General features: G+C 34.9%; 1 protein-coding gene across 1 annotated transcript in view; it reads left to right on the top strand.

The window, feature by feature from the left end:
* Positions 1 to 3,164: 3,164 nt before the first annotated feature.
* The window catches only part of LOC306868492 (ATP-binding cassette sub-family C member 8-like), a gene marked incomplete at both ends in the record, with an annotated part of 74,920 nt that continues 55,378 nt past the window's right edge, over positions 3,165 to 22,706 (top strand). Inside the window, 10 exons of the mRNA XM_079414689.1 lie at positions 3,165 to 3,312; positions 4,947 to 5,088; positions 5,925 to 6,046; positions 7,553 to 7,719; positions 8,350 to 8,592; positions 12,506 to 12,694; positions 13,977 to 14,141; positions 14,657 to 14,812; positions 18,223 to 18,357; positions 18,560 to 18,722. Of these exons, the coding sequence (XP_079270815.1) occupies positions 3,165 to 3,312; positions 4,947 to 5,088; positions 5,925 to 6,046; positions 7,553 to 7,719; positions 8,350 to 8,592; positions 12,506 to 12,694; positions 13,977 to 14,141; positions 14,657 to 14,812; positions 18,223 to 18,357; positions 18,560 to 18,722 (1,630 nt within the window). The remainder of the gene's footprint in view (positions 3,313 to 4,946; positions 5,089 to 5,924; positions 6,047 to 7,552; positions 7,720 to 8,349; positions 8,593 to 12,505; positions 12,695 to 13,976; positions 14,142 to 14,656; positions 14,813 to 18,222; positions 18,358 to 18,559; positions 18,723 to 22,706) is intronic.

Here is a 22,706-nt window from a genome sequence, read left to right as displayed (position 1 = left end):
TCCAAAAAAACTCGCAGCTACATCAAAGAAAGATGGTGTGGCTTTATGTGAATAGCTTCTAATGACAGATAACCTGAGGTCGTTTTATTCTAAATATCGACATCGTTACCATTTTAACGCTTTTAGGGGGTTGTGACAAGATGCGATAGAATTCAGCGGCTGCCAACGGAGGTGCTGCGCATGCGCGGTTGTTTTGGAACGGGTCCTTGTTTCAATGGCGTGAAGCCAAAAAGATGAATAAAAAAATCGATATACTACAGCCAGCTTTCCACATAAATCATGTGAAAGCTCTACAAAGAGATTTTTTTTCTGCAGAAGCATGCAAAGACCTACCAATGTGTAAAGTGATTGGCCTTAATCTTTGATCTCCAGGGTACAGTATTATTTTGGACTCCAAAAAGCTGTTTGTTTTGTATTCTGATTAGATTTGGAAATGTTTTATATATATATATTATTAAAATCCGAATAAATTAGACATATTTTACTGCACAATGGACATCTCTTTGATGTAAATAATTAGCTATTTAAATTATAAGTGAGAGTGAAGTTAGGGAAATATGCCTAGTTTTCATGAAAATGCCTAAATTAATTTTTGAATTGAAATTTTTATGAATATTTTTACTTTTTAATTTTTGTTTGTTTATTTAGTTTTTTTTTTTTTTCTTATTTATTCATATTTTTATTTTTTGGGCAGAAGTATATATGTGACCATGGACCACAAAACCAGTCATAAGGGTCAATTTTCTTTTTTTTAAAAATTGAGATTTATACATAACCTGAAAGCTGAATAAATAAGCTTTCCATTGATGGAGAGTTTGTTTGGATAGTACAATGTTTGGCCGAGATACAGCTATTAAATTTACAAAATTTACATTAAGATATATAATTTTGGCATGAAAGAAAAACCTATAATTTTGACCCATACAATGTATTTTTGGCTATTGCTACAAATATACCTGTGCTACTTATGACTGGGTTTGTGGTCCAGGGTCACATATGTAAAGTGTAATACAGTTACAGGGGTGACAATCTATAGGCGATTATTAAGGGATGTATGATGGGAACTACAATACATATAGAATTCAATATTGACTGAAATAGTATACTTCTAGGTCCTCTTTTGATTTGATCCACTGTGTAGTGCAGATTATAGGGTCATGCTACTCATTTAATCTTCAGGAAATGCTTTTTGAGGGGAGTTACATTACAGTGTGATAAAGTGGCAGTGTTGCTCTGCTGCATCTGCTGCTCCTAGAGCATTCAGTCAGGTTGCAGATGCTCACCTTATTCATTCTCTTAATTGACTGTGACGTGCTTGTGTTCACATGTTTTCATCTGGAAGGCAGGAGAGTGAATTCAAACTTTTCCTTTCTGAAATAACATGTCTATAACACACCACAGCTGTATGTACCTTCTTTAACACCTTTACGTATAGATCAACCTTATCTTCTCACCACTATGTCAAAGGTTTATTGCAGTATTTCTGAGGGAGTTGTTTTAGTTTTGGACAGAAATAAGGATGGATTGCAGTCCATATACACTCTAGATCGAGATCATCGTGGGTCAGGTAGCCTGTCTAGACACAGAAAGATGTAATTCTTCAAACTGCACCCTATGGATGAAACCGATATTCTGACATAGCCTTACTTTTTTTTTTTTTTACTAGCCTACACTTTAAAATAAAACAGCCCATATGTGTGTGATGTAATAGTAATAGTCTGATAGTCTGATCCAATATAAATTGAACATCTCAAAAAAATTATTAATTTTTTTTGTAATTTTTGTTTTTATTTGTTTTGTTTGCTTTTCTGTTTTTTGTTTTCACCAGTCTTTCTTGTTTTGTTTTGTTTGGTTTTCTTTTCTTTTTTCATTTGTTGATCTGTCTGTTTTTTATTTTTGTTTGTTTTAGTTTTTTGTCTTATTTTAATTTGTTTTGTATGCGTTTTAATTTTCTGTTTTTGTTTCATTTTAATTTTTTAATTCTTTTTTGGTTTCATTTGTTTTACATTTGTTTTTTTCTGTTTTTGTTTCATTTTCTTTTTGTTTGTTTTTTATTTGCCTTGTATTGTTTTTGTTTTTCTGTTTTTGTTTGGTTTTATTTTTTTCTGTATTTTATACTTCTTTTTTTCAGTTTGTTTTTATTTCAATCGTTTTGTTTAGTTTTCTTGGAAATCAGCATCAGCTGAACAAGTCTAGGTTTCAAAGTCCTAGTCAGTTCCCAAATCTGCTGACAGATTATAGATAATAAAAATGATGTTCCAAATTTTTATCTTGAGTAAATATTGTGTAATATGAATCTCTTTTATTTTCCCTAAACTGTGTTATATATTGACACTTTAGCAGCGATGTTTTCTTATATCAACATCATCCACTGAACAGCCCATATTAGTAAACCATTATTTCTGTGTGACCTCGTTACATAGCCTATCGTCCTTCAACCATCTCATACTGTAAGTTTGCTTTGGCTTTTGAAATTCATGACAGTCCAACCAGACCAGTCTTTGTTTACTGTGAGTCAGATCACCGCTCATGAATATGTTTAATGTCTCATGGCAGGCGTGTACCTCACTGTGACATGTGTGCTGGTTTTTCAGTGCCGCCCGCAATGCAATTCTCTCCTCTCCTGCTATCTCCCCCTCCCTCCCGCTCCTCTCTCTCTGTCTTCCATCATGCTCTTTCTCTCCCTCCTTCTTTCTCCCCTCATCACACTCTCATGCACACACTCCACCATACAGCTATCCTCCCACAAGGTCAACTCAATCACAGCAGCACGGCCAGATTGTATCCCGAGCACACACGCGTGTGTCTGCGCACGAACGGAGATGTTTTTTGTTTTTTGATGGCATTAAGCTGAGGCAGTTATTAAAAGAATGCCCGTGAGCCGCAGCTTTGCCGGTGGAATCCAATGCAGGCGTCCCCCTGTCGGAGAGAAGCTGTTTGGATGTGCTCATCCCATGCAAAAGCGGAGCCGCTATTGTGCTCTACCTGTGCAGTGATTCACTTCAGCTGATATCGTCCACCTACAGCAAGGATGTAACGGCCCCTCTGTGGGCAGATTATGCTCTGAGAGGATCTCTTCTAGCTTTTTACCCCTTTCTTGTCCTCTTTCTTCCTCCTGTTTTGGTCTTTCTTCTACCGGATCACCTCAGAGACCCGATGCCACCATGTCCTTGGCGTTCTGTGGCAATGACAACAACTCGGCCGCTTACAACGTGGATGCCGGTGTCCTCAACAACGGCTGCTTCCTGGACGCTCTCACGGTGGTGCCGCACGTCTACCTGCTCTTCATCACTTTTCCTATCCTCTTCATCGGTGAGTGTCAAAGACAGGTGAGAACTAGTGCACGCTTGTGTCACAATACTAAGGACTGGAGTGAATGAACACTCTATGACTTTACTATTTACTGTAAGTTTAATTATGACAGACAGACAAACTAGATAGACACAGACATAGATAGACAGGCGGATAGACAGACGGAAAGATAGATAGACAGACAAATGGACTAGATAGATAGATAGATAGATAGATAGATAGATAGATAGATAGATAGATAGATAGATAGATAGATAGATAGATAGATAGATAGATAGATAGATAGATAGATAGATAGATAGATAGATAGATAGATAGAAATACAGATAGATGGACAGATAAATAGTCTGACAGTTAAATGGATAGATAGACAGACAGGTGGATAGGCAGATGGGCAGATAGATAGATGTGCGGATAGACAGACGGATGGATACACAGGCAGATAGACAGTTGGATAGACAGATGGAAAGATAAATGGATGGATAGAAAGGCAGATACACAGATGGATGGATGGATAGACAGTTGGATAGACAGACAGATGGGTGGATAGACAGACAGACACAGATAGATGGATAGATGGGCAGACGGACGGACGGACAGATAGATATGCAGATAGATGAAAGGATAGACAGACGGATACATAGTTAGATGAGCGGGTAGACAGTTGGATGGATTGACAGGCAGATAGACAGACAGTTCAATAGACAGTCGGACAGACAGTTAGACTGACACGAATAGATTCATTTTTTAAAATTTGACTCATTCATTGCGAAGATGCATAATTGATCTGCGTTCAAGTAGTTACAAATGTGGTTTGGTGAACCACATAAGGAGACCAGGATAGAGTTTGTCAAGCCACTGTGGGAAACATTTTTATTTTAGACAAACCAATGTGACCTTAATGGTGGAATGTACAGCTGAAACATCATACTGTCAGAGAGTTGAGTTACAGGAAGAACAGAGCTTGATTCCCCATACCAGAAGAGTCAGAACAACGGCAAACAATCCCACTAATGTCAGAGTGAACTAACCTGAACCAACCTACCGTCACACTTATTCATTTTTCACAAATGATTTGGAATCATTACTGATTGATTACATTTTTAAATCGTTTTTTTTTTTTACAAAAATATTAACCATTACAACTGTTTTCAGCTTCGATACTAATAAGAAATGTTTCTTCACACTTAAGGGCCGGATCAATGAATCAGAATCATGGAATTCCATACAAATCCCATCTCAGATGGACATTTTTGTGGAGAATATTATGCATAAAATGACTACATCGTTTTTTATATGCAATGCATGCTGCTATTTGTTTTGAATCAGCATTCTCATATCCCTGTTATCCAGTTCTTCAGGATATCAAGGGCAAAATCTGTCCCAGTGTTATTACAACCTGGAAAGGACATTGATTTTGAGACACTTTTTCCAGTCCAGCATGGTATATTTGCCCATGTAATAACTTACAATTTCTCACTTTGCATTATAGCACCTGCCTATATGTGATGTTTTTTTATTAAGACGATACATGGACAAACAATTTCTATCTCAAGGATAGTTTACATCACTTCCTGCCAGAGAGAATTATGTTGCTGTAAGCGATGTACAGATATTTAATCATTGTACTGTAGGTTGGGGGAGTCAGAGTTCCAAGGTGCACATCCATCACAGCACTTGGCTGCACTTCCCCGGACACAACCTCCGCTGGATCCTCACCTTCATCCTGCTCTTCATCGTCGTCTGTGAAATAGCCGAGGGCATCGTGTCCGACGGGTGAGATTTATGTGTTGATTCATCTGTCTGTCTGTCAGTCTGTGTGAATCTCATGAAACCTGTCAAGAACCTGCCTAGGGCATATTTCATCCCAAAATAAATTGCAATATAATTAGGGATTTTTTTAATTTATTTTTTTGCTCTTATTGCATTATTTTCATGACAATTAAGCACATCCTCTTTCCTTTTTTATGAAAATCAATATTATTTATCATCATTATTTATTTCGTTTAAAAGTAATGCATACACACAGAGAGAGAGAGAGAGAGAGAGAGAGAGAGGTATTTTACATTGACCAAGGCTGCATTTAAATACAGTCAAAATAGTAATATTGTAAAATATTATTACGATTTAAAACAACAGTTTTCTATGTGAATATATTGTAAAATCTTATTTATTCCTATAATTCAAAGCTGAATTTTCAGCATTCTTGTAAGAAACATTTATTAATCTAATCAAGGTTGAAGACAGTTGTGATGCTTCATAGTTTTTGTGGAAAACATGATACATTTGTTTTCAGAATTCTTTGATGAATAGAAAGTTCAAAAGAACAACATATTTTTGTAACATTATAAATGTTGTTACTCTCACTTTTTATCAGTTTAATGTGTCCATGTGGAATGAAAATACCAATAATTAATATGCATTAATTATGTATAAATGCAAATCTTGATAATTAAATAATGGAAAATATGTAAATTACAAAAAAAAAAAAAAAAAAAAGTTTTTATTTTTATTTTATTTAATATTTAATTTTATTTAATATTTTATTGTATTGTATTTGATTTGAGGGATGTCGATCCATGTCTAATACTGTTTTTCTCTCTCTTTCTCAGGTTTAATCAGTCGGTCCACCTGCACCTCTATATGCCATCATGTTTGGCCTTCATGGCTGCCATCACGTCAATCGTCTACTACCACAACATAGAGACCTCCAACTTCCCCAAACTGCTAATTAGTGCGTGTCAACTTTATAGTGTCTTTTGCTTATTAAAATGTCTTGAAACCCTAAAACACATTTTTTGGAGATGTTAACATATATGAACAGGTTGCACATCAGTGAAAACAACAATAGCACTCATTATGTCAATTAAAAAGTGTTTTTCATTTAATGTCGTTCTTCCGGTTCATAAAGAAAAGTTGAACATACGTCACGAAAAGTGACGTAAATGTGTTAATTTGCAGTGGTGCTTGGCTGGAGTGGCTGGAGAGTATGTGTCTACATCATCAGTTTTCCAAGCTTTTCTCAGTATTATTCATGAGAATGAAATCTTATGATCCAAACACTGTGCTGTATTATGCATGAGGTCATCTTACAGGGGAGAATTCAAATCTGATGAACAAGGTTCTGCGCTGTCAGTTAATCTCTGTAAACATGACTGTAACAATTTTTTATATGTAACACTTGGAGCGCGTATGAGAGAGCAGTTTCTGCGCTGAACGCCGTGAGGAGTTTAACAACACATCATAGTTTATATCCAGACCAGAGCAAGCGTGTTTCAATCATACTTTAAATTCTTTCGTGCTCCAAACATGAACCAGCACCCTTTTCACGCACGTCACGTCTTCTTCAAATAAAATATGCACAAATAAGGGCACTGATCATGAACGTACTTAAGTACCAAAAGTAAATTTCCTTTTTTAGGTCAATGCATTGTTTTATTAATGTTGTACGTAATACTTGCAATACTTGTGGATTGAAAAGTACAATATTTATCTTTCAAATGCAGTGAAGTTAAAGTGAAAAGTTTCCAGAAAAAATAATACTCAAGTAAAGGGCAGATTCTCAAAAAGTGTACTTAAGTATAATACTCAAGTAAATTTACTTAGCTACTGTCCGCCTCTGCCCATTTCTGGAGTCTTTTTCAGATCTAAGGTGTGAAAGACCTGCTGAAACAGGGCGGTTTCATGACACTTTAAGGACTGAGTTTTCTGAGTAATTTGGATGTGATATGCACATTTAATTCATAATGCAAATCACTTTCTAAAGAGTGAAGTAAAGCACCATTAGCCTAACTGTAATATGGGAATTACAGCCATTATAATAAGTATGCATCTTTCAAAAGAATAATTAAATTGCTCCAGCTACATTCACACAGATACCATTTTTCTAATAAACGACTGCATTGCAGTGCTACAGACTAATGGCCCTTGATAGTGCAATGGTATTTTCCAAACACAATTTCATTTCCAGGATAAAATTGTTTGCTACAATGACTGTCTAGACTGGAGATTGAAGTCACAGCCCTGTAATCACATTTCTCGGCTGCAATATTTTTGAGGATGGCAGGACATTTTAAAGAGACTGTAACTGTATTTATCATCCTATCTCTGAACATCTGGAGTGAGAAGCCATTTCAGAGTTTCACCTGCTGTGCAAAACCAGAAGAGACTGATGCCTTTGGTGCTAATGTGTGTAGAGGATGTGATGTCATATGTCATTGTATTTATTCTTCTTTCACAGCTCTGCTCATTTACTGGGTTCTGGCGTTTGTCTCTAAAGCAATCAAGTTTGCCAAGTACACAGAGCATGGCATCGGGCTGAGACAGCTACGCTTCGGGATAACAGGGTTACTGACGCTGCTGTATGGCCTGCTGTTGGCCGTGGAGATCAACGTCATTCTCAGCAGGGTAAATTAATGTTTGTCTGTGATTTGTATTCCTGGCCATTGAGTCTCCATTCTCCATTTTGATTTTTGTTATTCCTCAGCCTCTGGCTGTGATTGTCTTGCTATATATTTCTTGAAAAATACAAAAGTCTGATCACATCTGCTGACAGACTGCAGGGAATTTGGTATTCAATCTGATCTTTAATCAGGATTCAAAAACTCTCCCACATGTTGTTCCATGTCCTGATGACATTTCTCTTCTGTAAAACAAAAAATAAGGTATTTAGTAAAGTGTCCTAGTTGCTCTTTTCCATGCGATGAAAGTAAATGTAAATGAGCAAAAGTTTACTTTTGTAACAATTTGTGAATTTGCAATTTCTAGCTAGTTAGTCATGAAGCAGAACTATTAGTCTTAACTGTTTCATTTAGTCTTTCATTAATTAAACTCTTCATTTATTGAAGCCATTAAGTTTCACAGTCCAGAAATAGTTTGCCTTTGTGTTTTGTCATCAAACTATTTGACGTTGTGAGATTTATGAAAAGAAAGTCACTGTTCTTAAATTCTGTTCTTCAATGTTGAGATAAGAAACATTGCTTTTTCTTTCATTTACAATTAGAATAATTTTGACTGTTTTCTCTTGTTTTTCTACAGCGATACATGTGTTTTGCACTCCCCACTGAAGTGAAGCCCCCAGAGGATTTACAGGACCTGGGGGTTCGATTCCTGCAGCCGTTCGTGAACCTGCTGTCCAAAAGCACATACTGGTGGATGAACACCTTCATCACTGCAGCACACAGACGCCCCATCGATCTGAAGGTCATTGGCAAGCTACCAATAGCTATGAGAGCTCTAACTAACTACCTGAAGCTCCGCGAGGCCTTTGAAGCCCAGAAGGTACATTTTAAGAATCTGTCATCATTTTTATTGTATATTTTTTCTACTATTACTATTTTTAGGCAAGTTCCCTTGTCCTCTCTCCCAATGCTAGCATGTGAAACCAAGCAATGAGTAAAAGAGGACTTTTATGGATTGTGAAGCCTAAATGCGATCAACAAAAGTCAAAGCTGAACATAGGCTACAAACAAACTACACTGACTCCGACTCTTTCAGTTTTTATTTAAAAAACATTGCCTCTGTAAGTTTGCGTTAGAATGATTTAATTACAAGAGTGTGATTATAAACACAACAAATGGCAACTGTCTTTTTCAAGATGGTTAAAAGCTAAAAAAATAAAATAAATCACAAGTGGACTTACTTACGTATTTTATGTTGTAGACTAAAATGTAAAAATGAGTTCTCCACATTTTCATGTTCCACCACTTTAACCAAAAATGCATTTACTTCAGGGCGATGTAACCAGAAATTCTGAAATTGCTAGCTTGTTTCCTATATGTCATATAAATCTACGGACATGCTAATACTGGAATCTGAAGTGGCTAACATGCTAACTTCTTTCCATGTTTTGGCATAAAATAAGTATGGGATTGCTAAAACCGGAACCAGATGTGCTAAAATGGCAACTTGTTTCCGGGGTTCGGTCTAAATAAATAGGGTGATCTAAATAAAATTGAATCAGAAGTGCTAAAATGCTAACTCATTTTGGGGTTTTGTCATACAAAATTATGGAAGTGATAAAACTGTAACTGGAAGTGCTAATATGCTAACTCGTTTCGAAGTTTTCACCCACAAAAAATACGGAAGTAAAAATAGAAAAATATAAATACAGCTATTTTCACATGACTTCATTATATTTGATATTCAAAACAGCAAGTGGGATATACATAAAAACACATATATATATATATAAACTGCAGTAATAGTATGACAGTAGTACAGTATTTCAATACAAAGTATTCATATTTCCTCCGAAGTGGCTGTTTAATGATGTCACACTCAAAAAAAAAAAAACATTTGCTTATCTGTTATTTGTGGATTTGGGAATTGCGGCTCTCTCTTTGATGATGATGATGCAGTGAAAAGTCACGTACATCACAAACCACAGGAAGAGAGATGTGGAAAACCTCTTAAATTTCATGTCTAGAGCGTACGTGTCTTCAGAACACTGAAAGACAGAATGTGTTCCATTTGCTCTGTGAATGCAGTGACCTTTTGACCCTTAGCGGGGTGAAGGAATTCTGCATCTGTCTTCTCATGGGAGTAAAGAGCATATGACGTGTGCAGTTACATGTTTGTGAGCTCAACTCCAGGTGAAATGGATATTGTGAGAGTTCATACCGTGACAGTTTTCACGTGCGGCACGAGCGCAGTGTGACATCGCTCACGTCTCATGATGAGCTCCATTAGTAATGGCCATAATAAATGCTACATATGATTGATTCCGTCCTTTAGTGCAATAGTTGAGGATTAACGTCACATCCGGGTCCATTATGGTGTGCAACACCCATTTTTACCATCTAATCAATTCCCAAATGATAAAATCCATCCCTGCCATTAATTTTCTCTATGTCAGAAATGTACCAATGTAGAGGTAAAACTGGTTGTGAAAAGGGTTTTACATTGGCGTTCTCAGAATGTTCTGGCAAGTTTCTCTCAAAGTTATGAACAAATATTTTTTCAAAGTTATCTGGCCTTTAAAAATGTCCTCAAAACATTAACAACAACAAAAAGTATTTATACATTGTTCATGGGATGTTTTATTTTTATTCTGTTATAAAAATGGAATGTTCCCTTAACATTCATATAAAAAAAACATGCAGAAAGAATGTTTTCATAAGTTAATGAGAGCATTAGCCAAATGTTCTTAGAAAGATATAGCAACACAACATAGCAAATGTATTGTTTTCAAATGTTATATTTCAAAATAAATCTTAACTGTTGTATCTTCTAACATTTGTTTATTTCAAAGTGTTTTCAGGTCACAATAACTTCAAGTTAATGGCTACAGTACATTTGGTGTAGAAAAATGACGGGGTCAGAGCTAATGAGATTCAGAGATTTGTGTTTAATTAAATTTCAAATAAAAATGCATGGCTGAAAATGACCACAGTGCTCTCCTGTTAGGAAACAAATCCACTGATACAGCAAATATAGGTGTTTGAAATGCACAGAGCAATCCATAACAGCACTGTAATTATGCATGTGTGCTGCCTTTAAATACATATTAGCATAACAAAAAGCAAGGAACGAATAGCTCATTTGCTGATTTCTCAGTATTTCTGTGTAAAGTAATTTTTCTAAAATGTTCAGAATGTAAAATGTTCAAACAAAAAAGTTTTATGAAAAGTTTTGTTTGTTTGAATATTTTCCTTACAAGCTCACTCTTTAATCATATTTCAAAAAATATTAGGAGTCATTATGAAAATAATTGAAAACAATATAAAGATGTACTCAGATTGGGTAAAAAAAACCCCCATAACATTAGAGGGGTCATATGGCGTTGCTAAGAAGAACATTATTTTGTGTATTTGGTGTAATGCAATGCGTTTATACGGTTTAAGGTTAAAAAACATTATTTTCCACACACTATACATTATTGTCGCTCCTCTATGCTCCGCCTTTCTGGAACGCATTGATTTTTACAAAGCTCATCGTTCTGATAAGCGAGGTGTGCTCTGATTGGCCAACTATCCAGTGCACTGTGATTGGCCGAATACCTCAAGTGTGAGACGGAAATGTTACGCCCCTCACCGTATTGGGATGCTGTGTCCCAGCGCGATGACACAAAAACAATAAAACCCATTATAAACGAGGCATTTGTTGCATCCAGTGGGGACATAATTACTGATTATAATGACTTATACTGTCTTTTTACACGCCGCGTAAGCATTACCATGCCTGCATTTCTGATCAGAGAAACAACACTACTCTACACTGCTCAAAACTCGCGTTTGAATCGTCAGTAGCAGAAACATACTTACAGGCTGTGAGTCAGAAGCATCAAACTGTCCTTGCAAAGTTGGAAATGCCCCACTCTATAGAAACAGCCTTTGTGCAGGCCAGCATTGTAGGCTACTCTTTCAGATTCAGGAAATAGTCCTCCGTAAAATGTGCTGCACACACTCTAATATTTGGGTTGAACTGTTCTGGAACAATATTGTAAATACAATTTAACCACTGATTTCTAGTTGTGACTTCTTTTGGAAGCCCAAACAAAGTACTTTCGGTAAAACACAGCATGTCCACGACATGGCGCCTTCGACAGCAACAATACTACAGCAAAAATAATAGTTCTGCCTTCTTTCTTTGCGTAAATATTTAGACGTGGGGGCGTGTTTTAGGGGGGCTTGGCAGAGTCTTAACTTTTATAAAGAATATCTCTTTGGTTTTGAGACTTTAGTCTTTGCAACTTCAGGGATCGTATCTATGCACAAACAGCTTGTAACACTCCAAAGAGAAAGAAAAACTTGAAATCGCATCATATGACCCCTTTAAATTTCAGCATATTGCATTTAATATAAATTTTAAATATAGTACTTTTTATTTAATTGCAATCAACATGGAATTACGGGTCAGAAATCACTACATTCACTACATTCATATTCTTTTTAAATATATTTTCTATATAAGATAAACTCCTTTTAAAAGTATGCTGAAATATATTACTTTTTCACAAGGGCAGTGGCTGAATTTATCAGCCACAGCATAAATGGCTGCCCACTGCTCCGGGTTTGTGTTCACGGTGTGTGTGTGTGTTCACTGCTTTGTGTGTGCACGTTGGATGGGTTAAACGCAGAGCACTTACTGGGTTTTAGACTTCCTCCTTTGTAGTACAGTGAATAATTTAGATGCATTAATGAAAATCGTGGTTCTATTCATATCTGTTATTACTTTCCTGTTACTTATTCAGAGGCCTCAGGGCATTCAGCCACAGGGGCCCAAGTGGATCTGGACGGCTTTGCGACAAGCCTTTGGAAAACCTCTCCTTCTCAGCATCACCTACCGTTTCATGGCAGACCTGCTTGGCTTTGCCGGGCCGCTCTGCATATCAGGCATCGTGCATCATCTCAGTAAAGAAAACCACACCATTCAGCCACCAGTAAGAAAACTAATGTCTAAAACAACCAAGAATAATGGCAGAATTATGGTTAGTCCAAAAGTAGAAGACACTGAAATTAAATTATTTTTCAGTTTTTGTGTTGTTGTCATAAACTAGTACTTCTGTTCTTTTAGGTATTTAGAAGGTAACATTAGAAACCATTGCAGTGGGGGACTCACTTCTGGCCACGGCTGCATCTTTTCATGTAACATTTTCATCTGGTGTTACAAAGCGTTTTATCATCATGCTGCTGTCATCAATTATTAAAACGTTTAACAGCATGCTGTCTGGATCTCGGATGTCGGATGATAGCCTGTTTGGATGTCTTAGTATGATGTAATCCATTTCACTACATGGAGTTTGTGATGGCAAGACACCAATAGAAGATGAATGAACAATCCACATAGAAAATAAAATGTTTTAAATGCCTAAATAATTATTTATCTAGTTACCACACTGAAAGCCAAGGCCATCATGCATGCAATTTTATTTATTTATTTAGAGAGGGTCATCAGCAGTAGCTCTTGCTTTAGAGATAAGTTGTCCCATGTTTTTTTGTTTAATTTATTATAAATGTGTACACTTTCTTTCCAAGTATGTATTTATTTGTTTGTTTGTAACATTTTGGGTATTTTACAAATTGTTGTAGATAGATTGATTCATTGGGTGATTTCCAAACTTTTTAATACAACTTTGAGGGCACACACATCTACTGAAAGTAATAACTGAGTGTCATGATGCATTTAATGTTATGGCATTTTCAAAGACGGCTTCTGATAGAGAAAACAAATAGCTACGATATGTTGTTGTTCAGGGTAGCAAATCTCAAGATCCATATTTCATTTCAGAAATTGTATTAACCTGCCAATGGCAAACTTTAATGAGTTTCTGCTTACTTTTGGGCACTTGTATAGTGGCGATTAAATTTTCTTTAATTCTTTCATTATTTTTCTTACTTATTTCATAAGTTGAAAATGCAGTGAGGAGACTAATTGTTGTGTGTCAGTGGTGATTCTTCTTCATTGGTTTAATTGACTCGTTTGTTGCTGCTCCAATCTTTAATTACATGATATAGTTGCATATTGAAATTATAATTAGTGTCCTGTGCTTTCTTTTTAGAGGAAAGTTGCTGATTGGTGACAGGATAGTGCCATAACAGGGAAAGACCAGGACTAGTCGCATTAAAAACTGGTTTAGCTCATAAAACATAGTAATGTGGCTGTAACCTCTCACTTTTAAAGATGAAGTCATGGCTAATGTTAAATGGTTTGGTGTGTTTCAGGTGAAGCATCTTGGAATCTACTTCATCTCCTCCCAGGAGTTTCTCGCTAATGCTTACGTCCTCGCTGTGCTGCTGTTCTTCGCTCTGCTCCTCCAGAGGACTTTCCTACAGGCCTCCTACTACGTTGCCATCGAGACTGGAATCAATTTGAGAGGAGCCATTCAGGTCAGCGCAGTGGAGACTTCAATGACTCCATAACCTTTGATTGCCTGGTTCCCTTCAAATGATCAGTGTTGGGGAAAGTTACTTTTAAAAGTAATGCATTACAATATTGTGTTACTCCCTAAAAAGTAACTAATTGCATTACTCAGTTACTTTTTATGGAAGGTAATGCATTACATTACTTTTGCATTACATTTTGTCATCCGGGCTGGGCTCGCTAATTTGTTTTTTAATAACAGAAAACTTAAAAGTTATATGTTTGGCAACTGTAAAGGCTGTTTCCCACCAAAAGTTAACTTAAGCCTCAGGCTGAGAAAAGTTCCTCTGTACCTCATTGCCAATTTCTCTCAACATGGGGACAGAAGAGGTACTTGCGTTACTGATTTGAAAGAGTATTTTGTTGTAAATTTAAAAGTAATGCATTACTTTTCTAGTTACTTTAAAAATATGTTACTCATGTTACTTGTAATACGTTACCCCAACACTGCAAATAATATGATATCCGGTTTCACTTCCAGACAAAGATCTTCAATAAAATAATGCATCTCTGCACCTCCAACATGTCTATGGGGGGAATGACAGTAGGCCAGATATGCAACCTCGTCGCTATAGACACCAATCAGCTGATGTGGTTCTTCTTCCTGTGTCCCAACCTGTTTGCAATGCCAGTTCAGGTAAATCCTCATGTGAGGTTCCTTTCTCCGTAGAGTTCAATGCATTGGGGAATATTGCTGCGAGTTTGTGAATGGGCTTTGAGTCAAATGTTTCAGTCGCATTGCCTTATTTGCCTCAGAGAAGCTGTTTTTAAATAGATATTCCCTCATATGGGTTTTATCTGTGATGTTATCTGTACTTGACCCACATAGAGATGTTGCTTTCAAGTCCAACATGCTCAGTCCCAGCAAGAATCAAAGTCATTCTGAATTAAAATCTGATTTTAACAAGATTATTTTAGAGATTTAGGCCGGGCTCACACTGTGCGATTTCTTTTTTTTTTTTTTAAGTCCTTTAGGATTGTACTTGTCAGACTGTACGAACATGATGATCATGTCACACTATGGGATCTCAGTTGTCATTAATGTTAGACTGTACGACAGTCAAGACGAGTTAAAAATGGGTGCACGCAAGAAAACTTGTCCGGAGTTTTACATTATCAACACGTCCAGTGACTGCGAACTGCATTGCCGCGGGACCGAAATGTTGGCTATCATTAAACGTATATGAACGTCGGCAGTACCGACGTATTTAATAAGAATAGTGTATGCAGCTCTACACACCCACATGAAAACAGCGGCGCAACCAGTGTTTATATAGAAAATGCAACATATCAGATGAATTCCGTGAGCGGAGGACAGGAGCGCCGGAGTTTATGGCTGATAGAATAATTCTCTAGCATTATGCCTGCTCATAGCTTGTCTTTAAAAACGGAGACAGTTTGATATTCATCGTAGGGGTAGTCACACTGCAGAACTGTGCTCCAAATCTTCTGACACTGCCAGAATTTCATCGGAGGTGAAATTTGATCCCAACAGCCATTAATTGCCTGTCGGTGAACATGTCAAACCAGCGATCAAAGACTCCAGATTTTAGTCTAGGATTATAGGAATCTTTTAGGATTTTCAAAATTTGTCTCAGACGACCAAATCGCGGCCAAAATCGCACAGTGTGAGCCTGGCTTTAGACTTTTTAATTTGTTTTCCTGTATAGTTGGTGTTATTTTTTAAATTAGATGAGAGATTCTACAGTCACTGGAAATCCAGTGACAACCCAACACTGTAGCAAAATTGTTTAATGTATGTAATATAGTTTGGATTATAGACTATATTAGGTGACATGTAGACACTTTAGGTTCTAGTTTTGTTCCCCCTTTTCCCTTTATTTTGTTTATTGCTTTGGTTTGCTTTGCCTTGCATTGTGTTTTGCTTTGTTTTGTTTCGTTTTTCATTTAACTTTTACTTTATTTATTTATTTTTGTGTGTGTGTGTTCTTTTGCTTTTTTTTTTTGTTCAGTTTTATTTAGTTGTCGTCTTTTGGTTTTAGTTTTGTTTTGTTTTTTTGTATGTCTTTTTGTTTTGTCAATTGTTTTTGTTTATTTTTTTTATTTTTTTGCTTTGCGTTGTATTGTTTTTTTGTGCTTTGCTTTTAGTTTTTTTGTTTGTTTTGTTTTGGTATTTATTTTTGTTTTGTCTTGCTTTGTGTTGTCTTGTTTTATTTGTTTGTATTCCTTGCTTTGTGTTGTGTTTGCTTTGTTTTGTAATGGTATTGTAATTTATACATGTAAATTAATATTAGGGCTGTCTGTCAGTATTTTAGTGTGATTAATCAGTGTCGTTCAGTTAACATTTAATTTCATTCAGTTTTGAAGAAGAATATAAAAAATAGACCTTTGTGTAATTATTGAGTTTGTAAATGTGTGTTGATGACACTAATAACATCAATTTATCCAAGAATTTACTAAACCCAGTCATTATCTTTATTAATATTCACAGGACATGCAAACACAGCAGGTCAATGCAAATATCATTGCTATCAAATATCAATCAAATATGCAATAATTCAATGATTTACTTGGATTACTGGATGTAATCTTAAATGTATAAAATAAATGACCAATAAATCAGTTGAAGTTTCAATGTACCTTTGAATGGCATGACATAAATTGGTTACAGCAGACAGATCTTGAGCTGAACAAAAGAAAATGTAAAAACGTTGCAAAGCCTATCAGTGTTCAGTATTCTTCACATTCCTGCTATTGAACGTGTTTCTCCTGAGGTTAGACAGTGTGAAATGTCAGATACCTCTGCAAGATCTATTTTTAGTCTGCGTATAACAGTATTTTTGTCCTTGAAAGCCTCATCTTGTGGAAAAAAAGGAGTGTCACTTGTGGAAATCTGTTTCTTTGTCAGTGAGGCTTCTTGAATGATGAGAGCATAAGTGCTTCATTTAAATTAAAATGCATTCAATGATGGCAGTGTGAAATATTCAACAAGCCAAATAATTAAGTCATTGAAGGACGAGAGTCCTAGAGAGCTGTTGTTGTGAAACAGATTGTATATACATATATGCATTCACACACATATACATTTGAATCTCACAAACAGGAAGTCTCAAGACTGAAGTTGAAGTCCCTATACATTTTGTATGGCACGTACTCCGCTCTTGGGGTTACTTGTGGCTGCCTTTGTGCAAATCTTGATTAGTTCCCTAAGGCTCCTTATTTATTTTCAGTGAACAACATTTTTTTTTTTTTCATATTTAATAGTGAATCACATGCTCAAGTTCTCCATAATAATATATTCATATTCATATATTTAGTTAATTTTTCACGTTACTTTAAATAAATGTTTAACATTAATGAAATGTGTTTAACACGTGTTTCAATTTAACACATTCACAGAATTATAATATATGATAAAGTTTTAATTATTATAAATATTAATACAAATTAATCATTATAATTATTTCAATATTTAATTATTATTATTCTTTAATATATGATTTCTATAGTATTTATTCATTAATCATTTAATTATATATTTAAAAATTTTAAACTTTGTTAACTTAATGTTAACTGAACAATTGAACACATTTACAGAATGATAATATTTCATCATATTAAAAGTTTTAACCTATATATAAATAATGCTGTGAAAATAAAATTATTATTATTACCTTTTTAATGCATTTTTTTTTTTTTATGGGATACATACCTGTATTGTAAATAAATGTATTGATACATGACATATGGGATATATTGTGAATAAATAAGACACAATGTCAATATAAAATAAAGTAAATCATTTCCAGGCAGTGTGTTATTTTTTTTTAGTGCAATGCTAATATAAAAGACAAGTAATTAATAATACAAAAAAAAATAAAAAGTTGCCTGTGAAAATACAGCTTCTTTTATATTTTATGAAACGGGATCAAAATACTTTGGGGATCAAAAATTATGCAAACCCTGCACTAAGCTTCCCTGATCATAAAAATACTGGACAGTTTGCCATAAACCTTATCTATATCACTGACTTTAACAAAAGTACTACTAAATATGAAAAGATAAAATTTTTTCTCTTGGTTTCAGATCATAGTGGGAATCATCCTCCTTTACTACCTCCTGGGAATAAGTGCCTTGATAGGGGCCACGGTCATCACCCTCCTGGCTCCGGTGCAGTATTTTGTGGCGACCAAGTTATCAGATGCACAGAAAAGCACATTGGTGAGCACATCCTTTGCTTTGTTTGGTGTCTTAAGTAATTGTGCAAATATAGATTTCATTCAAATACAAATTATATTTGTACAGGAAAGCCAGAGCTTGTCCAAACGATAAACCTGTCAAATATTTAGCTCAAATAAGACCCAGGAGATTTTAGGAGCCTTTAGCATTGTTGCTAATGTATAATTTATGTGTCGGTGCTCAGGAATATTCCAGCGAGCGGCTGAAGAAGACCAATGAATTGCTGCGGGGAATCAAACTCTTGAAGCTGTACGCCTGGGAGCACATCTTTTGCTCAAGCGTGGAGGAGACCAGGGGCAAAGAGCTCACCAGCCTGCAGACCTTTGCCCTCTACACCTCCATATCCAGTAAGATGCCTCAGCTTTCGCTGTTACCTCAGACAATAATAAGATAGGCCGAGAGCAACCATCTGTGTTAGGGTCAGGTTAGAGATGTCATGTAGGGTAAGGCGATATTATATTACTGAGATGTCAGAGGATTATTAGTACTAAAGCAAAAGTAACACCTATTTTTCTGTAAATATTGGTTAAAACTGTGTGCAATAGCTGCTCACACTCTCAATTGTTTAGCAGCAATTTTGGGAGGAACATAAAATGCGAGTCTCCCAGCTGGCCAAATTCACACAGCATTATGAGTTATCACTGCCTACAGGCATCTCGGCAAACGGTGTTGGACCAAATGTAGCAGTTTTATTTTCGATAATTATCAAGTGTAAAATTGAAAAGTCCAAAATAATAATTACAATTAATATTCAATATAAAATGTAAAATAAAATGTTTTTTTAATAGCTTTGTCAAATGCTATAAGTGTTACGTGTTTATTAATACTATATACATTAAGTCTATATACTATATATAAATATTGATATTAATATTTAATAAATATGTAAGTGTGTATGCTACTATTTTTGACATTTCTTATATTTTGCACCAAAAAAATCAATGTATGTATATTTAACAATTGTTATATATATATATATATATATATATATATATATATATATATATATATATATATATATATATATATATATATATATATATATTTCTAATTAAAAATATAGTTTTAATTCATTTGTAAATATATCTATAAATTATAACAAATATTTTACACACACACATACAATTTTTAGAATCATAAATATTAAATAATGTTTTTGTTTAATTTATTTTGTTTAATATTTTTTATAACAGAGCACATTCAATAAATCATACATTAATATTCCAAATAATTTTCAGCAAGTAATGTCAGAGAGCTGCTCTGAGATCATGTAGATTTTTATATTTCAGCCTCATTTCAGCCTTGCTTGCTGGGAAGTGAAAACACAATATGCATAAACATATTTTTATTGGTTTCTTGCCAAAAACAGTTTAACAGGGGAAAAAAGAAAAGTGAATACATCAATATTAATGAATTGGTCTTGGAAATGCTTCAAGGCTGGGCCAAGCTCTATTGTTTTTTTTAGTTTTTTTTTTGTAATGAAAATATCCAATATTTTTTTTATTAAAGAATGTTAAATATTTTAATAAATAGCGGTAAGAAATACAACCTTTAACAAACATCCAAAGCACTGAAAACTACAATCAAGTTCTGCGTGTTTTTGTATCTTTGGCAGTGCTTCTCTATAAATTCTCTCTGATTTAAGCCAAGGTTACACCACAAAGTCCTCATCTCTCTCTCTCTCATCTCTTATCGCTGCGTTTTTACGACATTGGCATTATTGGAGAAGGACTGTGTTGCTCAGCAGGAGAATATCCTGCATGCGGTGCTGCAAAGAGACTTCGGGTTCATGCATCATTCAATCTGAATCTCTGCTTTCTTCCCTGCTGAGTTTACTGCAGAGGATCAATGTATACGGATTCAAAAGATCCACAGGTTTTGATTCTTCACTACTTACTCTTTAATGAACAACAACTATAGATGAACGAATCACAAATACACTCTATAGCAGGAGGCCAAATGAGAACACCGAAAACCTTCCAGCTTTAGCAGAAAATAGGCAATGGGCAAAGAACCTGTCAGACAGCAAACTCAGTTGGAGAAGAAAGTCCAGCAGCAGTGTAAATTACAGCAATAGCAGTGAAATATCTGATAGCCTGATGCAAACACAGCAGAACGCAAAGGATATAATCACTTTGATGATATTTTTATCTCACATACCCTGTAGGTATTAAGATAAAAAAATGTCTTGTCTCTGGACTGAAGTTGTCAAACCTTTATCAGCTCAAATAACACAGAGTTGTTACAGTTGTTAAGCTCACAGCAGAGTAATGCTCATGTCAGCAGGTAAGACTGCAGGTCATTTCTTCTCTACATTCTGCTCAGTGTATATTGGTTTGGAGGCAATGGAGAAAACTGTTCAGCAGCAACACTGCTCCGAGGTGAGAGATGGTGTTAGTTACTACAGTTTCGGGTTAAATATCAAGGATGCTTCGGTCAGTATAGATCAAAAATCCTATTCATTTTCTTCATAGAAATATTGATTTTTATCAATTCCTTTGAAACCTTTTAAGACAGAAACACCATGAGCTCCAAGGTTATTAATAGCTGGCAGTGACCACCTACTCCCATGAAGCTTTGTGAATTGATTGAATCAAGATGCTCTTCTTAGACTCTATATACTTATATATATCATTAGTTTGAAGTCAATTTAAAATATATTTTTAGATACATATAAATTGGATTTGTTTTCATAATAAATTTGAAGTCAGTAAGTAAAACAATTTTTATTCAGCAGTGATGCTTTGTATTGATGAAAAGTAACAGTAATGACATTTATAATTAATAAAAATAAATTTCAAATAAAATTAAAATGTTCTATTTATCAAACCTGAAAAAATGCATCATGATAAAAATATTAACCAGCACACCTGTTATTATAGGGTTATTATAGTTAACTAAAACTAAAACCGTAAAACACCATAACAAAACATGAAATAAAATTATTAATTACTATTTTTATATTATTTATCTATTTTTACAAACTAAAGAAATATTTTTAAAAATCTGGTTTTATTTTAGCTAGTCTCCAAAGCAACATTTCTTCTTTTCTTTTAGTTTATCTTAATGTACTGAAATAACTAAAACTTAAACTATATATATATATACAGGGTTTGAAATTAACAACCACCAACCTGCTAAATGTGGGTAAAAATCAGCTGTGGCAGGTAACGCTGAAAAATCACTAGCCAATTTGGCGGTTACTTTTTGTAAGTTATGTTCACTCATTAATGTCTTGGGGAAGTTCATGCAAGCCAAGTCTGCGCAGGTTTAGTGCAAATACTGAACTCATGAGACATCATGACATTATGGAGTATATTGCAAAAACCAAACAAAACACACCTACAGAGTTCACGCATACGCGACGTGATGAAGTCTAGTTAGACTAACTTTGAATGCATAACTAATATGCATTCAAAATTATCACATAATTCAAGATAAGGGACAGAAATATTTATATAAATTCATATAGTTAATCAATATCACACGAAGAGTGCCATTTTTTCTTTAAAAAATCAGGTTACAAATGTGGTATTGATTAATACAATAGTTCAATAAACAATAAATTAATATCAAGAGACTTGCGTTTTAGACACATATTGGCTGTTTTTGCTCTATTTCGCCAACAAATAATATTCCAAACACAGCCACAGCGCAGTTTTACATCTCTGAGCAACATGATGGTGTTTTGTTCCTGAATGAATCAACCGTTTAAATTATTCGATTCAATCGCAATGACTCAGTGACTTGCTGCCATCTGCTGGTGGTTTTTATTTCACATTTAAAGTATCTTTGCATTTTTTAAATAATTTCAAATATCAGTATTCAACATTTCATGTTTAAAATATCAAAACATTGTGCATTTGTAACTGCAGTTTAAAGCATTCCATGTCCCTCTAAGCTGCATTAACATGTGTAAATATATCTAAATGCCACTTTAGATGCAACGTCTGTAAAGATGAATTTTCTTGATACTGATTTCATTTGTTTAGAAACAGCCTAAATGTATTATTATTATAATTGACTGATTAAATGTAAGAATTTGACTCAAGAATACCAAAAACTTTAGGAGTCAGCTGTCCATAAAGTCGGCATGAAATCACTTTATTTTTAAAGACTTTATTTACTTTACTATCGCACATTGCTAGTCTTGATGTTAACAATTAATCCATGCAAGTTAAACCGCTGAAAAAAATTGTTTTTCTTGGTAATCTTTAATCAAAATCTGAAAATGCTCCTCCCCTCTAAAATGACGCGCCTTCTCTGATAACATCAGTTTGAAGGCTTGGACATCCTTAACCACGCCCCTCCAACGGTCAGTTCATTTCTTA

Source organism: Barbus barbus, assembly GCF_936440315.1.
Source record: "Barbus barbus genome assembly, chromosome: 50".
NCBI lineage: Eukaryota > Metazoa > Chordata > Actinopteri > Cypriniformes > Cyprinidae > Barbus > Barbus barbus.
Note: the sequence above shows the minus strand (reverse complement) of the source record. Positions and strands in the feature narration are given on the sequence as shown.